Source organism: Gymnoscopelus braueri, assembly GCF_963280865.1.
Source record: "Gymnoscopelus braueri genome assembly, chromosome: 12".
NCBI classification, from domain to species: Eukaryota; Metazoa; Chordata; class Actinopteri; order Myctophiformes; family Myctophidae; genus Gymnoscopelus; species Gymnoscopelus braueri.
Window position 1 is genome coordinate 15,454,042 of NC_137614.1, and position 18,614 is coordinate 15,472,655.

Below are 18,614 nucleotides of genomic sequence, written 5' to 3' on the forward strand. Positions count from 1 at the left end.
TCAGACAAAAATACGAATTAAATAACATAACCCTAACCTAACCCTAACCCTAAAACCGAAATAAAGTAACAAAAAAACACCCACAAAACGCCCCAAATCCGCCCAAAACCGCAAGGTCGGGGACGCATGCATGCGCGCTGCGCGCGTGTGCATGCGTGCCCACCCGCTCCTGCCTAGGCCCAGCCTATACTAGCGTTCTGGCTGCGCCACTGTGCTACCCTATCAAGTAGCCAGGATTTAGTTCTACCTTTAAGTGCTCTCAGGTTTGGGTTTAATGTAATCACTGTGTCCAGGTTGTTCCATTGGAATGCCCCTATATATGCAGAAGATCCTTTACCGATCTGATTTCTAAATTTAAAGAGCCGTAGGTTGGCGATACTTAAATGTGTATAAATGGTATGGGCCTCTCTGACTGGTGTAAAAACATAAAAAAATTAGCTTACTAAAATCCGCTTTTAGTATGAAAGTAGGACATGTCATACTCACACAGGCTTTAATATAAGTTTGTGACACACCGATGTCGTCTAATCCCTGCTGTCCCCACTGTGCACTCTTTACTTCGTCTCCTAACATCAAAACATTCCTCAACCGCAATAATGATATTCTTACCATGAGCCAAAGTGCGTTTTTGTGTGAGTGTGCACGTGCGTGAGTGCGTGCGCAAGTGTGCTCATGCACTGGTGTCCTGTGTGTGCGGTGACATTTAACTGTGCGTATGTTTGTGCATGTGCATGTGCATGTGGCATGAGTCATTGAATCAGTGTGTGTGTGTGTGTGTGTGTGTGTGGGTGAGAGTGTGCTCATCTGAAGTGTCAGTGTGAGAGTGTTTCTGCATGCATTGCATGTCAAATACAGAGACAGCTGAGCAGTAATTAGCGTTGCCCGCCGTCCCCAATCTCCATGGAGACGCGTTGTGTTCCATCTCAACACCTTCAGTACATAATCATGCAGACACGGGGGGGGGAGCGGGAGGCATGACTGCAATTTCCCTTCTTACACCACTCTGGAACATTGCCATGATCAACCACACTATAGTTGGGCTGTCTCTTTAAATAGACGTGCACAGTACAATCCTGAGTGTTCATTTAACTTTGTGGGTAAAACACTCAAGAGTTAAATTAACACTCCAGATTGAACTGTGTGTGGGCGAACATTTGAATGAAATGGAAATGTTCTAATAGGGTGAAAAATACATACATCACATGAATATAAAAAATGCGGCTTTAGAACATACAATAATACACTTTGAATCGACACCTAAGGGGGAAATCTGATTTTATTTGTATTCCTGCATAGAAACACGTGCCTACGTTACATGGTACAAGATATCCAGTGCTTTGCACCGGACACACAACATCTGACAGCTTGACAGGGATTCGATCCAAGACAACCACTTGTTCCATACATGACCCATAACCAGGACATCTGAGACAGACCCACAGCCTCCTTCCCCTTTGTCCAAAATAAACAATAGTGGACAAGTTACCATTCCACCATTGATTGATTATAAAGATATTTCAGAATGTGTCATGTTAATAGCAACAGGTTTTCTTTTCAATCATTTCATATATTTTATTTTGCTACATACAACTGTGCTTTTCTTAAAGACTTTTGTCAGCATAAAAAATGGGGCTGAAGTCTAATTGAGATCATTGATTTTCCCTTGGTTTATCAGAACATAAGGCAACTATGGCAGACCATGAGGATTATACGTATTAAGTCACCAGTGAAAGAAACCACAGTACTTTTGCTCCCTCCCCGGAAACATGTACTGTGTAAATGGCTTGTACACAACTGACAAAACTTCAAAGTGTTCAACAAACAAAACAAGTACATAGCTGCACACATTTAAGCTCCATTACTGAACATTAGGCACAAAACTGGAACCGATGCCACAGTATGCATCCTTACTACAGTACATATTCACTAATGATGGTAACGAAAATCTACCATGTTATCTACTGTAATAACAGCTTACATTTGGTCCCTTCTCAACCAGGTATGATGCTTATGTAGTTGTAGTTGAAAGACAAAAACATCCCATAGATTCTCCCTCTCGTAGAAACGGCCACAGGCATTGTTTTGCCTGGGTGGCATTCATAACATGCTGTCTGTTGATTAATGTTGTCTGTTGTCCCTGTGGTTTGTGTTGAATACCTCTGACATGATGGAAGGCAGAGACCGACCTGTTTGGTTTGAATCAAAACACACATTAATCGGGCGTTCCATTTTTGTGGATCCATTTCACTGGGAGACATCTTTGAATAACAACTTTTAAGTTTCTAATCTAGTTCACAGTAACGCGTTTACGGTACAGTGCCATCTAACATAACTGGCATTTTTAGTCAACATTTAGAACATTTATGGTTAAAGAGGTGAATTTTACTGACATCAAAGTTAGCAGAGTTCCAAAAAGAACTACATTTCGCCGTCCAGTACACGTTTACATATATATTTTTTTAATGTTTATTTTGCGTACATAGTAAAACCTTGTTCACAAATGCATGATATTGTAGCAATATCTCATAATTAAAAAATATTGCCAGGTGATTAAAACTCCTGACAAAAACCTCAGATCAAAAACAAGGGGACATACGTATGTCCCTAGATGATAAGCATATGGATGTTAGTCATTTTCAAGGTACATGATCATAAAATGTTGTGTCATGCAGTAACATGCTAAATGTTTTTAAAACATATGCTGTAGGTGTGTATATGTATCAAGAGGCAGCTGAGCAGAATGATATTCAACAACAAATAGTTGGGTGTTATTATGACACATTAAGTATTCTCCTGAATAAACAAAGGCCTGGTCTGTAGTTCATTCATTCCAACTAGAGGGGTTCAGAGCTCGATCTCCAACCCAGTCGTGTCACCATTCAGTCAGTTCAACATTCTGTTTGTTTGTTGTAGCTAATGGCATTCAGGTTAGAGTGGTGACCTCTGGCTGAACGTAGTTTCCTGTGGCAGTGAGGAGGTCCTTGCAGCTCTCTGTTGAGAGGAAACACACAGAATGGAAAGAAACCAGATCAAACAATGTTGTATGATACACAGAAAGGTCCTCCGTGTTAACCAGTTTGGACCCTAGTGTCCCTATTCTGGGCATGTCATAATAATAGACGAACATTCTGGGAAAATAGGTGAACGTTCGGCAAAAATAGATCGGCGGAATTGACTGTGTATGAACTAGGAAATAGATCTGGGCTATTCAGTGAATTTTGTGTAAGGTACTGTTAACCATGCCCCTTTAACTCTTTTACTGCCATGGACGCGAGTCAATTGGTACGGTCCACATGATTTTTTATTTTATTTTTTCACACAGAACCAGAGATAACGCGATCCGAAGATTTACTGCTCCATTCACTCCCTGGTTAACTTATTACTTAAAAATGCTGTATCTCGGCTCCTGTGTATTTATTTTTTTTACTATGTATTTTTGGTCGAGACATGCTATTTTCAAAGGCTGACAACAAATGTCAACGAGGTCGCGATGACCTCGTTGACATTTGTGAAACCACACAGTGAAACCCTCCGTGATTAGCAACCATCAGGGGATCGATCATACTGGAGATAAATATTCTGTGACTACTTGAAAAGGTTATAAACCCCCTGATCGGAGAACAGCATTATGACACTGCTCTCTTTACCTGGACCATGTGTCAAAAAACTATGAATGGCTTCAAGCCTCTGGAAGAATGAACGGAAGATCATAACTGCACAGATAAGATCGGCGGAAGCCTTTAGCTGTGACCAACCATGCTGCTAATGGAGGCCAATTAGTGGCAATCATCTGAAGGAGTCATTTGGGAATGTAGCGGCCAATCCCTGTTCATAAGCCAGTCCCTGCATCTCCATAGATTTGCTGTTTTTTGAATGGTTTGCCTCCTTATTATACACTCAAGGTAGTGAATAGGCAGTTGTTTCATCACTGGGAGAACCTGCTTTATAAACAAAGAGGCATTGTATCTTAGTCATACAGTATAACTTGTGACAGCGGAGGCTAATGCAGTATTTAACAGGCAGCTTGTCACAACATTTGGCATTTCAACTCCGCCATCGATATTTGTGCTTCTACCAGAGGACCGGCTAGGTTTTACCAGAGTCTGATAAACATCTATGTATTTTCAGAAATGCTGTATCCATCTACCCTTTCCCCCCTCCTGTCATATTGCCCTCCTTGTACATCCTACATCCTATGTAATCCTGGAATTAGCCTGAACCCAACCCATCCCCTATGGGCACAATCCAGTGAGCAGAGCCATTGTGCGGTGAACTAATCAATTTCCAGGGATCCAATTCAAGACATTTGTGAGTGCATCAGTGCAATGCCTTGAACAGCCACTTCCATTTTTATAAACAAATTATTTAGATTTTGCAGTGAATTCTGATGGAATTAAATGCTTTAATATTGTTATTCAATAATGCATAGCCACTACCCAATCCCAGTTAATGTGCATGAAAATGCATTGTGTATGTGTGATATTCTCCTGTAATAGACTGGGATGTCATTATCCACATATTCACCAGACACAAGGCTCAGGATTGAATTACACCTCCCCTCTCTCTCTCTCTCTCTCTCTCTCTCTCTCTCTCTCTCTCTCTCTCTCTCTCTCTCTGATTACTTCTGAGGTCATCTGGTTGCTCAGATTTCCTGTGCTTTTGTCTCTGTCTCTGGGATCAGCAGAGAGCTAGCCTGGAAATGCCATAAACTGACCATGTCATTTGTTCTTATCATAGTTAAAGCCCACAATTGTTAGCCACTGCCGATCCCATGCTTCATTCATGTTGTGTGAGTGGAACGGTAACATTTCAGTCAGCAATGATGCTCCCCAGTACACCGTATATGCACGTCTGTCTGCCTGCATGCATGTGGCTACGTGTGTGTATGATGTGTGTGCTAGATGGGAGGTGTCATCATTTTTGCATTGCTAGTTCTATGACAGAGTGGCATATATCACATCCTTTTTTATTTGCTTAATTCTGTATCCACAGTTTACTTTCACTTATGCAACCCTGTGCTGTCATGCTTATAGAGCTACTCAGCTACGCTGTATTGATTGCCATCGGGGTCAATCAGTCTCTGGACTGCCAAGGGGAATTACCTGTCTTCTCAGGCCCCAGCCATTACCGCCCATCACAACATCTCCACTCATATCCCTTCTTTTTGCAAGTTTTTTATCAGGGTATGCTGACATGCCATTAACATACACCGATCTACAACACTCAACACATTAGGGGACCGTGGAGGCTTTTAAGTGACACATTGAAATATAATTACCCTTTAATGGGCTGTTGAAAAACATAATGGGATACCCTCGCCAGGAGCTCACTAAGTGCCCCATTTCTCTGTTGTTGTTTTTTTCCTTGACACTGGTGTAATAATGAGCAAAGAAAAGAAAAAAAGGTTGCATCATGGGAACGTGTTACATGCTGGGTAAACAGTAAATCGTTAAGTCTAGTTCAGTCAGACAACTCTTAGATTGGATTAGAATATATATTTATTAGCAATATATATTTAGCAAGCTTGAGCATGGTATAGAAACAAGAGGAAGCATAGTTTGGCGTCAGGCCTCTGAATCCATTCATTCCATGTAAGGATAACATTTTAATGAATGTTACATGCCAATTAGCATTTACAGGGAATGAATTAAACCCCCAAGGGGATCTAGAAACAGAGCCTACAGGTGGATGCCGGGGAGGCGGGTGGGATGACTTTCATGGGCAGCAGCAGAGGGAGCAAGCAAGGGCAGCAGATCCGGCAGGATCTCGGCAGCAGAGCAGCAGCAGCAGCAGCGTCGCACGTCAGAGCAGCAGAAGAGCGCAACCAGACTGAATAGGTAGGCAGAGCATTACTTATAACTCACCGACCAGGAGAAGAGTGCATGTGACTTAGTCACCTGATCGGTTAGCCCAATCCCTTGAGTTGCCTGGCCTGAACTAGCTCCGTAAACTGCGCCTCATTTCAGTCAGACAACTCTTAGATTGGATTAGAATATATATTTATTAGCAATATATATTTAGCAAGCTTGAGCATGGTATAGAAACAAGAGGAAGCATAGTTTGGCGTCAGGCCTCTGAATCCATTCATTCCATGTAAGGATAACATTTTAATGAATGTTACATGCCAATTAGCATTTACAGGGAATGAATTAAACCCCCAAAACAGCAAGAACCCCCAAAACGGCTTGAGAGCACAGGGCCTGACGCCGGACCAACCATCTGTGAGAATGGTGGAGCTCCATGACTTGTTTCTTACTAACATGATAGTGTTCCTCACATTTCATTTTTAAATTTAACTAAACAAATGCAGCATGCATCCATGTGTTCAGCGAGCCTGATGAATCCAGGTACCCGCTGCTCCCTGAATTCAGGAGTCCTAGACGGTATCCTAATATGGCGTCCACGCTGTGCCGCACCAACTCGGATTCGAAGAGGACATTCTATATTTATTTCTTTTTCAAAGAAATCTGCTATATATATATATATATATACACACATATATATATAATGAGTCATCCTATGATGAATGATAACTATTGTTTATCATCCATAATAAATAAAGTGTACTGACTATGTGTGTAAAGACGTGCTATCTTTACTTAACATCTGAATCAGTACTATATATATATAATATATTAGCCTGACTATAGTCATAAATAGCCCAACATTTTTAAACCCAACATATTAAATAGCCCAACATTTTTAAACCCAACATATTAAATAGCCCAACATTTTAACGCCATGAAGTCACCAATAACTAAATCCCCGGCAATCCACCCGAGTTGTAATTAAAGCGAGCAGCATTTATTGAATTAGCGATAGAACAGCGAGCGCGCTCATACTCATGAGCTTTTAGCCTGCAGAATGTCATCCTTATTAACCAATATCTACGTTATCTACGTAAGCTCCTGAGGACCCTCGCCCCATAGATTTAAGAGAAGCAGAAGCAAGCAGCGCTGCAGGTGTAGCTACACCAATACGGAGGATGGAGAAAGCCCGCAGCTTGAGCAGATCTCTCGCAGCTTTGCAGTGAACCGGTTCAAGTTTAGGCCTACAGATGGAGAGACAAACACAATGTTATTGCAATTCTGGATTAGCCCGGCCATCCTATGACCAATTTAACCCATTTTGGGTTCATGTTGCCATTTACCGTATAGCAACATGCATTTTATATATATATATTTTAAACTAAGTTTGCAGAATTTAGTCAGATTTAGAAGGCGATTTTTGAATCGGCCATGGTCTAAATGGGTTAAGCGCCATGTGGCAGCATGTTAGCAATTAGCATCATAGCAGTTGATGCAGAAAGAATTTGGTATACAAGCTTAAATTATAGCTTGCAGAGCTTGACGCAGATTATTAGACATGTGAATAATGTTAGCTAACGCCGATATCCCTCTCCATCCATAGCCTAATAGATTTAGCACGAAATGCCATCTGTTGCAAGTCTGGATCGGCCCAACAGAGCCAGACGCCAGAGGGTTGGCAGAATTGATTTAGCAGAGTTTAGCAGCGAGGCTAGGCAGCTCAGTAGATGATGCAGCATAGGTGCCGAGAAGACCTTGAGAAGCCCACATCTCAAGTAGCTCTCTCACGCTGCCTTGAGAGCTCACAGTGCCGCCAAGAGCGTAGGTAGCTCAACCTGGAATCTAGAACCAGAAGCAGAATTATTCTTGCAATTACCATGATAAGCCACCCTGGACGAGATGACGCCGTTATAGACAGCTGGGACAGGAATTTACTTCCTGAAGCCACTCACATAGCCACGGTGAATCGTGCGTGCTTCACTGTGGATGAGTGGGGACGCATGCTGCACGTCAATGCACGAGTGTGGCCTCAATCCTGACACAGTCAGTCGCACACCGCAAGCTGCTGGTTGCGCTGCAACACTCGTCACCAGTGATGAACACACCTTGATGTGGTGCTAAATATGCCGTGAGCATCCCACTCTGGCGGATACAGCAGCGCCTCTTATACGGGGACAAATACTTCCAGTCACCCAGCTTTTGATAAGCATGAGACAAGCAAAGAGCCCATCAACATAGTGTAACTATTGATAACAGGAGCAGCCAGGATCGGAGTCCCTCTTTTATCCGTCCTGCGAGATATGTCGCGGCAAAATATATATATATATTTTTTTTATTTATTTAATTGATGCGCACCAGCCAACCTGGACAAATGACTGATATCTTGACTCTACTGAAGCCCCACTATCTATCCTGTTGCAATAACTTAACTTCTGTAATCTTGATGCTCATGACAACATCACTCGGCAACCAACTTTTCTATATACCATGTACCTCCCACATGGAAGAAAGCATGCAGTGTTTAGCTTGTGCTACAACCAATTTGATAGCTTTACGCATGGGAAGCAAAACATGTTGTGTTTAGCTTGTGCTACCAACAATCCAAGCTTCCACATGAGAAGCAAACATGCTGAATTAGCTTTTGCTACGAACAATCCAAGCTTCCGCGTCGGAAGGACCATGCTATGCTAGCCTGTGTTACAACCAATCCAGAGCTATCCATGTAGCGAGCATGCTGAGATAGCTTGTGCTAAGACAATTCAAGCTTCCACGTGGGAAGCAAACCATGCTATGCTAGCCTGTGCTACAAACAATCCAGAGCTATCCACGTAGCAAGGCATGCTGAGATAGCTTGTGCTAACAATTCGGCCTCCACGTAGGCAAAACATGCTGTGCTAGCCTGTGCTACACCACTCTAATCTTCCACATAGAAGCAAACATGCTGAGCTAGCCTGTGCTACAAACAATGTAAAGCTTCCACATAAGCAAACATGCTGTGCTAACCTGTGCTACGACAATCTAAAGCTTCCACAAAGAAGCAAACGTACTGTGTTAGCCTGTGCTACAACGTCTCTACCATCTCTTATCCAAATGTATGCAGCAAAATGAGAATCCCTTTAGCTCATCCTGATCCTTAACAAGTGTAATTTAGCAATACAAGAGCATAAGCAACGGTAGAATGCAACCAACAACGTCTAATCTGCACTGCAAGTTCATTTGTTTATTTCATCGTAATATGAAACGCCTACTTTACCTCCACCACATATTAGAGCAATTGAACTGCTACATGAATTGACAACGTCTGGTGCCATTTCCTACTCTGCAAATAGATGCCAGACATATCTACAGGAGAGATAAACTATAGCCACCATCGCACATGGAGATAAATCATCCCTACCACTACTATCCGCCCATAACTAAAATTAACGCGATATAATGCCAGTCTGCACAACTACAGACTGCTTTAAGCATAGAATGATCTATGCACATCCTTACAACATACTCGCAGCCTTCTGATAAAGATACTGCTAAATGATGATTGGAATCCGAACGGACCCGTAACCTATGATATTTAACACCAACTAGACTTGCACATTTATTAATCCTACGCTGTGATACTTATTATTGCTGTTTGACTCATATTGCAAGTCACAAGCAAGTTCATAACGTATAATAATTTTATCAATATAATGCTTTAGTTGCTGTGGCTTACTGAGATTACTTAACATCTTATGCCATCCAGCCTGATTGAAATTTATTTTACCACGCAGACTACATAAAATAATAAATATAGCTTATGCAGCGATCGGCACGTGAATAAAATCTCTCTGCCTGTATCATAACCACTGATCTGACGCCGGAGGCTTGAGCAGAGACTACAATTCCCAGGTTACACCAGAAAAGTCAACCAATCATAGAGTCAGACAGCATGACTACGGAACCAAACTTATCCCTTTATCCCATAACGTAATAGTTCATCCGTTCCAGCCCTACGCCAAAACAGAACCTCCTATAGATAACTGCTAAATCGATTTCAATAGATTCTAGCAGCATTAACAACTACTTCTTGAACGCTACTCACAAGTTAGCTTCCCATCTCTCCTTCGCATGGTAGAGAAGTGTTCGGTCATCAACTATAAGCCTCAAACAACATCCGGTGGACGATCTCTTCAGAATAAGAGTACCATCTAAAGCCACTGAACTAACCATGATACATTAAACTATAAATTAAGCAAGATGCAGCCAACTGAGCATATCCGTGTTTTAACCAGTACATAAAGATATTAATCTGAACATTAGAGCCAGAACAAGCAAAGCAAATCACAAAGTGAAGCCATGCCCTCTCTCTACCAAGCAGTACTTACCAGCCATATCAGCGCGCACAGATCGGTGACGTCATCTCTTGAGAGAGAAGTAAACAACCAGGTCTAGAACCCAATCTTGAGATAAAGTGAACTACTTTGAACAAATACACGCTAAACTGGGGACCATAACAGAACCCCGAGCCCATCGTTGCTTACGATAAGAAAACATAGCAACTTAAGCAACACTGTTGGTGAATTACCGTCAACCCAGTGCCATAGAGAGAGTTCTGACACTAGCGTCGACTCCCATTGTAAGAATGGAATGCGGAAGTGCTCCGTCTAACTCAATGAGGCAGTCCCATTGTTTGGAACTATAGCCCGGAATGCGGAAGTGCTCCGTCTAACTCAATGTTTGGAACTATAGCCCAAGGAGCCAGTTTTGCGGCGGAATCAAGCGTGTCGTTACTCTATTTCTACACTCTAGTTGACCATACTGATATCGATCAATGACGAACGCTACTGCTTTTGAGCTGAGCGTTTAGCAAGAGATTTAGCCATAATTTAATTTAGTTTTTTACTTAAGTAAAGAAAGTAATACCACGATTAGGACCAGTAGCACGCCGCTGAGTAGCTATGATTACAACCATCAACCAAGAACACCGACGCCGTATGACCACCTACATGAACAATATGTGACTTTCATGGGCAGCAGCAGAGGGAGCAAGCAAGGGCAGCAGATCCGGCAGGATCTCGGCAGCAGAGCAGCAGCAGCAGCAGCGTCGCACGTCAGAGCAGCAGAAGAGCGCAACCAGACTGAATAGGTAGGCAGAGCATTACTTATAACTCACCGACCAGGAGAAGAGTGCATGTGACTTAGTCACCTGATCGGTTAGCCCAATCCCTTGAGTTGCCTGGCCTGAACTAGCTCCGTAAACTGCGCCTCATTTCTGTGGGTAAGAGTCAGGCTCTTTAAAGGGGGTGAAATTGCTCTCAGGATGTGAGAAATGAATCCATCACTGCCAAATATAGAGTCACTTCTCTCAAGGGGCATTTGGGGAGTTCAGTGAGCTGAGATCAGAGATCCAACAGGCCATTCAGGCAGAAAGTGATGGCAGGATGACAACAAAACTGAAATGAATTAGTGGGAGCATTGCCGACCGTTACGTCGAACTCTAATTCACACCAGCAGCGTTGACACTAGTTTGCGATGCTAAATGCAATAAATTGGGCTGAGTGACAGCCTGTCAACATGTGTATCATACGGAGGTGTAGAAATAGACTGTATGGAAGTAGCAGATCTTGATCACAAAGTTTTAAACTAGCAGAAATTCATACCACATGGACGCAGAATGCCTTCTACAGCGTGTCCCTGATTTGACTCCTTTGCCAGCAGGACCATTTGCTTTGTCTTTCCCCTGTTCTCTGTCCGCATTTCTCTCTCTCTTCACTGTGTATCTGAATAAAGCATAAAATGCCAAAAAGAAATCTAAAAAAGACGACATGACCTATTTACTGCCTAAAATGAATAGGTTGTTTACAACCAAGCTACCAGAGACAAGCAACGATTGTCTCTACTTCTCCTCTGTGCCTATCAGCTCTCCTGGCTGGGCAGAGCAGCTGGCCTGAGCCCCTCGTTTCACCGCAGCCCTGGAGTTATCCCTCTTTGCTGACCCACAATCCTGATTGTTTATGTATGTTGTTTAGTTGTCTATCGATCTACAACTGCTAGTTTAACCCATTCAATCCGAGAACTCATAATGTGTCATTTTAGATTTTTTTGCTATAACCATTATTCTAAACTTTGGGCTACTCAAAAATAGTAGATCTACAAGCTCAATCCGGGAACGCATCAACAAATGTATTTTAAATCCTGCTATGTTAGTGGTGCTCAAACCTTTTCATGTCAAGGACCCCCAACATTATGTACTGTATTTGCGTGCTATGTCCTTGTATATCTACTATTTTTGAATAGCCAAAGACATCTAAAACTAGAAAAAGTGCTCCTCGGAGCACAAGTCTCCGCCAGGTCAGGTAGGTTATTGTGGCCTCCTGGTGGCGCTATAATAGGCCAATGTGAAAAGGGTGCCATTTCTTCTTAGGCCTTGCACGGCAATCGGACACTGCATTCATGATTTGAGGCATTTTGTTCAAAAAAAATGTTTTGCTAAATTAGACCTGCTGGTGGCGCTATAACAGGCCAATGTCAAAAGGGTGGCATTTGCTCCTCAACATAGTGTGAATGTGCGTGCAAAGTTTGACCGCAATCGGATGCTGCATTCATGATTTGCGGCATTTTGTTCAAAACAAGCCACTACTGCAAACTTTAGATGTCAATCTTAGCCAATCAGGATGGAATGTGAAAAATCAAACACATCCGTCTTGATCACATGACTATAGAGATCATGTGTACCGATTTGCGTGAAATTTGGATCAAATCGAAAGGAGTAATATACAAAAATGTGTTTTACATAAGTCGGCCTCCTGGTGGCGCTCTAAAAGGCAGATGTGAAAAATGCAGGGCAAGGGTTTTTCCTTGACCTCTAGTGGGAGTGCGCTTACAAAGTTTTACACAGATCGGTGCAGTTATAGGTAAAAACACGAATGGGCCTGTTATAGCGCCACCATGAGGCTGATTTGAACATTTTCAAGTGGCATTTCTTCCTCTGCATAGTGGGAATATGCATGCACAATTTCAAGGAAATTGCATGCTGTGTTCATGATTTGAGGCATTTTGTTCAAAACGGAGCACTCCTGCAAACTTTGGAAGCCATTTTTAGCCAATCAGGATGGAATATGAAAAATCTGAAAGACCTGTTTCGTTTAATGACTATAGAGATACTGTGTACCGATTTACGGGATTTTTGGACAGAATCTGTAGGAGTACTGTAAAAAAATATGTTTTGCACAAATCGGCCTCCTGGTGGCGCTATAAAAGGCCCATGTGAAAAATTTGCGGCAGAGGTTCTGCTGTGGCATCCAGGGAGTGTGTGTGCATAGTTTCGCTGCGAGCAAGCCAACGGTGCCGGAGATTAGCTGTCCACAGACAGAATGACAGACACACGGACGGACACACGGACGGACGGACGGACGGACGGACAGGGGGCAAAACATACTCTCTCGCCATGCCTTTCGGCCTGGCGGAGACAATGACACACATGTGTTTCCGGATTGAATGGGTTAAGCATTAAATAGACCATGTAGGGGGGTCGACAATGGCCTAGTATAGTGGTTAAGGCGCATTCCACATATAGGCTTAATGCACAGCGAGCTCTACATTCAAAGATGTGCAAAAAGAGCGAAAATAGCCGATCTACAAGCTCACAGCGCATTGCATCGCAACCTGTTGTTGAAATATTATCACAGTACGATATTATCGTCAGAGGTATTTGGTCAAAAACATTACAATATTTGATAATGTCGATTTTGCCACACCCAAATTGCCCTTATAATTCACTGCACCCACATTACCCATTTGAATGAGCTGACTCTTGGGCTGAATTACGAAAATGTGATGAAATGTCAGGTGATATCGCTCGAGATGATTGCTTTGTTAGCAGCAGTGTAGGTTAATCTTGGAAAACATACCTGTCATTCTTGAGTTCTAATCATTTCCATTTTTTACATCCCATATACAGGTATATATACATATACTGTACAGGTATAAGAGAGTATAGTTTTAGAGAGTATAGTTTTGTTAAGAATTATAGTAGCTGTATATGGGATATCAAAATTTAAATATTTAAAATGTATGAATTTTCATTTGACTTAATTGTGCAGTTATTGTATGATAACACTGCAATGATGAACCCTAGAATTAATTTCATAATTATGTAGTAGTGTGTGTGCAGACAAAATTAGCACATTTATTTGTAAACACGTTTAAGGTACACACTCTACATTGTTTGTCATGGAACCACATTACCTGGAAACATACCCTTTGAAGAAATGACAGAACAAAAGCCTGGTGCCTTAGAGCACACAGACAGATAGATGACGTAATTAGTTCTACAAAGCTCTGTAATTGATTTCCCTTTGAACTGTTGAATGAATCATGACTGGAAACAGTGTCCTCCAGTCACCTGGGGGTCTGTGGGGGAGTTGATAAACGTTTGGGAAAAGGAAGTGGGTCGTTTTTTCCCCCTCTAGTTATTGACAAGCAGCCTCCAACAGTCTTTTGGCGTTGAGTCTATAGAAGCGTATATTTAATGCCATTGTATGTACCCTGCCAGTGTGCAATCTACGTATTGATATTTACATAACATAACCTACCAGTGCGGATGGTGGGCTCTCCAGGACAAGAGAAGTCCCCGGAGGTAAGCAAGAAGCAGGTGGCCTCTTTCTTAGCTTTGTCGCGTCCTCTGGAACAACGCAGGGACCATTTGTCACTGGGGGACAGTGGCTGTGTCAGGCTGCAGACCTCCTCCTCGGAAAGAGCCACGTTGGCGTCCCCGTTCTGTTTGGAGTCTGACGGGAGGAGAGTAACACATGGCAGTGTAAATGTCAAAGCTTTTACTGAGGCCACCACCGTGGCCCAGAGAAAGATAGAGGCATATTGCACGAAAACACAATTTTTCCCACTCTTTCCGCTCTTTGGAAGCAGTAATTACATCATGGTGTGCTTTATGACTAAACTGCTCTCCTCTATCAAATAGTGAAAACCCTCAGGAGGTACAAGATGCAGGAGTCGTTTGTTTTAACGCTGCGGCTCTGCAGCACTCTAGTTGTCTAGAAGAGGGTCTGTCTCTGTCGGCGTGTCCAGAGCTAATCTCGCTAAGCTGCTGGACCGATCAGACCGAAATGTCTTTTGCACACTGCTAGTAGGCCACAGAAGTACATTCTTTTTATTTTATCCTGAAATATTACATTTTATAAGGGAACAGTCAAAGGGGCTATTGGGGATATTAACTCAAATATCTAGCGTTTTCAAAAACATGTTAAACCACAAGTGTTTTAAAGGACCATAGCACTTAGCACTTTGTGATTTCCAAAAATGTAAAGTGTGTTATAAATAGAGGCCATTTTCCATTACAGTTCAAGTTAATTGAAATATTGCTAAACTAAAACTGAATAATTGAGTCAACGTTGAACACCTTTATACAGTCAATAGCTCATGGGCGTTTGAATTTTGTTTTCTCCACTGACTATTTTCGTCTAGTTTTCAAATCAATACTCTTTACAGTGTATTAAAACACATTAGCATAACAAAACTAGAATCGTGCGCTCAGGCCTTGGTTGCCTACCCCGGGCTGTGTCAGTCGTGGGGTTCAGTCATCAGGACACGAGGACACTGCAGAAGGAAATAGAGTTTGTACGTGCAACTGTGGGCATTAGGTCCCTCCTATGGATTGTCACATGAGTCACGATACTATTTGTGCTTAATTTGATGGGGGGGATAATGTTTCTGCTACAAATTGTGACATTTGTAGCATTTGTAGCACTCCCTATGGGTGTGTAACAGCTCTGTGCTGTTTAGAGGCCACTGAATGTGTGATTCAAATTTGGGGCGGATGCTGAGTTCATGATTTGTGGCATTTCTTTGTAAAACCTAGCCCTCCTGCAAATTTTGGAAGCCAGCCAATCGTAGCCAATGGTAATCGAATATGAAAGATCTGATTGACACATATTGATCACATGACTCCAGAGAGAATGTGTACCGATTCGTGTGAGTTTTGGACAAACGCTGTAGGAGTAGTGGCAAAGTGTGTTTTGAAGAAAATGCTAAATGGTGGAAAATCGGAAATGGGCACGGTCTATATGCGGAGTTGTGTCCTGCTCCAAGGAATCCAGGAAAACTTTTTTTTTATTGTACAACCTATGGTTCAAGAATTATAAGCCACCACGAGGCTGATTTGAAAAGGTTCTTCCTTAGCCGACTGGGAGTGTGCATGCCAAGTTTCACGCTAATCGGCCCAGTACACAAACGGACAGACAGACAGCGACACAGACAGGGGCAAGAACATAGTCCCTGCTTACTGCAGTGCTGTGATGACACCTGCATTTCCCCACAGGGATCAAAAAAGGTCTGTCTGTCTGTCTATCTACCTGTCAATTATATTAAGTGTGTTGGATTACCTATCTGAAGTCTCTGCAAGTGGATTTTTATGGCATCCTCAAAAATGAAATAAAATACTGGATGCTTTACCCGTAGTCAATGGACTAAAAATGTCAGACTACCTATGGTATGGTCCTTTAAATAAGAACTACAGCTAACAACATGTAATGTATAATTACATTAACAATCCAAGCAACACTGTATATCTTTCTCTTTTGTGTGGAAATTATGTAAACTAACAATGCAAGTCGGAAACGATGCAAGTTGGAAATGCATGCGCACCCATCTATGCAATACCCGTTGTCAAAGACCGTTATGCCCATACTGGTATATGGAGATTTCTGTATCTGTCTGTGTCCCTTTTATGCCCATATATGGAGTTTCGTGACAGGCATGCCCAAATATTGAGTCTAGTCCAGTCTATGACCCCAGTACTATGACGTCATATTGAGGACATTGGGGTACTCCATATATGGGGATTTGTGGCTTCATCAATATTTTTTGTACCTGTCTGTCTCTCTGTGTCCCTTTTATGCCCATATATGGAGATCTCGGTAACACTTGCTATGCATCCCAACATGTATATAATGCATTATAAACATACAATAATGCATTTTAATGCATTATAATCTGCTTACTGTAAAATTATAGCAATAAGAACCCATAAATACTCGTAAAGCTTTATAACAATAATCATAACACATAATCATATTGCGTTATAATAGTGATTATAATGCATTACAAAATCATTATAATGTATTACAACTATTACATTGTAATACATTATGATCCTGGCCAACAGAAAGTCATTGAGTGACCAGTAATTATGAAGTCTTATAATAATTGACCTTAAGTGTTCTGATTGCATGCACTTTTAATTATACCTGTAATTATAATAGTGATATAAGCCAATTACATTGCATTTATACTTGACCTTATAAGTCATTATAGAATGCTTTATAATGTTTAATAATTATTGAATATTTGTGAGTTCTTATAACTATAAATATACAGTGTTAAAAGCAGATTTCAATACATTATAAGTATGCTTAACAGAGATTTAGCCTATTTATTGTAAGATAATGTAACATTGAATACATTATATACTGTATAAGAGAATGGATGAGAATAAATGATATGACCTGAGCGGTTTCTGCCAACGCTCTCTTCTGTAGCCAGTGGACAAGTGTCACTCTGTGTGCTGTTCCTTGGAGAGTTGGTGTCTGACTTGGCAAACGACGCAGAATCAGTGGGAGCATCCGGGTTGGGGTTGTGCTTCTTCTTCTTCTTGGGTAACTTTTGTTTCGCCATAGCCAAAGAGTAGTACATCCCAAAGTTGTTGACAATAACCGGGACGGGCATGGCAATGGTCAGCACCCCGGCCAGCGCACACAGCGCCCCCACCATCATGCCCAACCAGGTCTGAGGGTACATGTCTCCGTAGCCCAGTGTCGTCATGGTGACCACCGCCCACCAGAAGCTGATGGGGATGTTCTTGAAGTGTGTGTGGTTGGCGGCCGTGGGGTCATCGGGGTCGGCCCCGATGCGCTCGGCGTAGTAGATCATCGTGGCAAAGATGAGAACACCCAGGGCCAGGAAGATGATGAGCAGCAGGAACTCATTAACGCTGGCCCTCAGTGTGTGACCCAGCACGCGCAGCCCAACAAAGTGTCGAGTCAACTTGAAGATCCGGAGGATCCGGACAAACCTGACCACACGCAGGAAGCCCAGCACGTTGTTGGCTGCTTTGGAAGACAGACCACTCAGGCCCATTTCCAAGTAGAATGGCAGAATTGCCACAAAGTCGATGATGTTTAGCATGTTTTTGATGAAGACAACCTTGTTTGGGCAGCAGATGATGCGCACCAGGAATTCAAACGTGAACCAGATCACACAGATCCCTTCGACCTGTATGAGGATTGGCTTGGTCACTACCTCCCACGTCTCCACCTCCCTGGTGACATTGCCCTCCACTACCAGCTCAGTCCGGTTGAACATGTCATTGAAGGCCTCGTGGGTCTCCAGACAGAAGGTGGTAATGGACACCAGAATGAAGAAGAGTGAGGCAAAGGCTACTCCCTGAAGGAGACAGACAAAACAAAAAAAGCAAATTCAAACATCAAGATGAACAGTGGATACCACAAATAGTATGACACATCCGTTTGATTCCCTCCTAACAAACAATTTATCTACAAGAAAGCCGGAACAATTATTCTCAGAGAAAATAGCCCCATTTCGAATCAATTACAGCTATGCACACAGATTGAATCATGCTGTGAGACAAAAAGCGATTCCATTAGTTTCAGTCATCCGGCATTCTACCATTCAAGACAAGACAGCAGGGGGTTGCAGTCACACGACACCGGCAGCAGGCACTGACTTTTAAAGGTACGCAAACATTTTATAATAGAGCTATGTTGTGACTTTGAGATGAGCTCTGTAAAAGACACC

General features: G+C 42.3%; 1 protein-coding gene across 1 annotated transcript in view; it reads right to left on the reverse strand.

The window, feature by feature from the left end:
• Positions 1–1,326: 1,326 nt before the first annotated feature.
• The window catches only part of kcnc4 (potassium voltage-gated channel, Shaw-related subfamily, member 4), a 56,140-nt gene continuing 38,852 nt past the window's right edge, over positions 1,327–18,614 (reverse strand). Inside the window, exons 3-5 of the mRNA XM_080445353.1 lie at positions 17,306–18,242; positions 14,381–14,575; positions 1,327–2,991 (exon numbers count right to left, since the gene is read on the reverse strand). Coding sequence (XP_080301479.1) covers positions 2,924–2,991; positions 14,381–14,575; positions 17,306–18,242 — 1,200 coding nt within the window. The 3' untranslated portion in view covers positions 1,327–2,923. The remainder of the gene's footprint in view (positions 2,992–14,380; positions 14,576–17,305; positions 18,243–18,614) is intronic.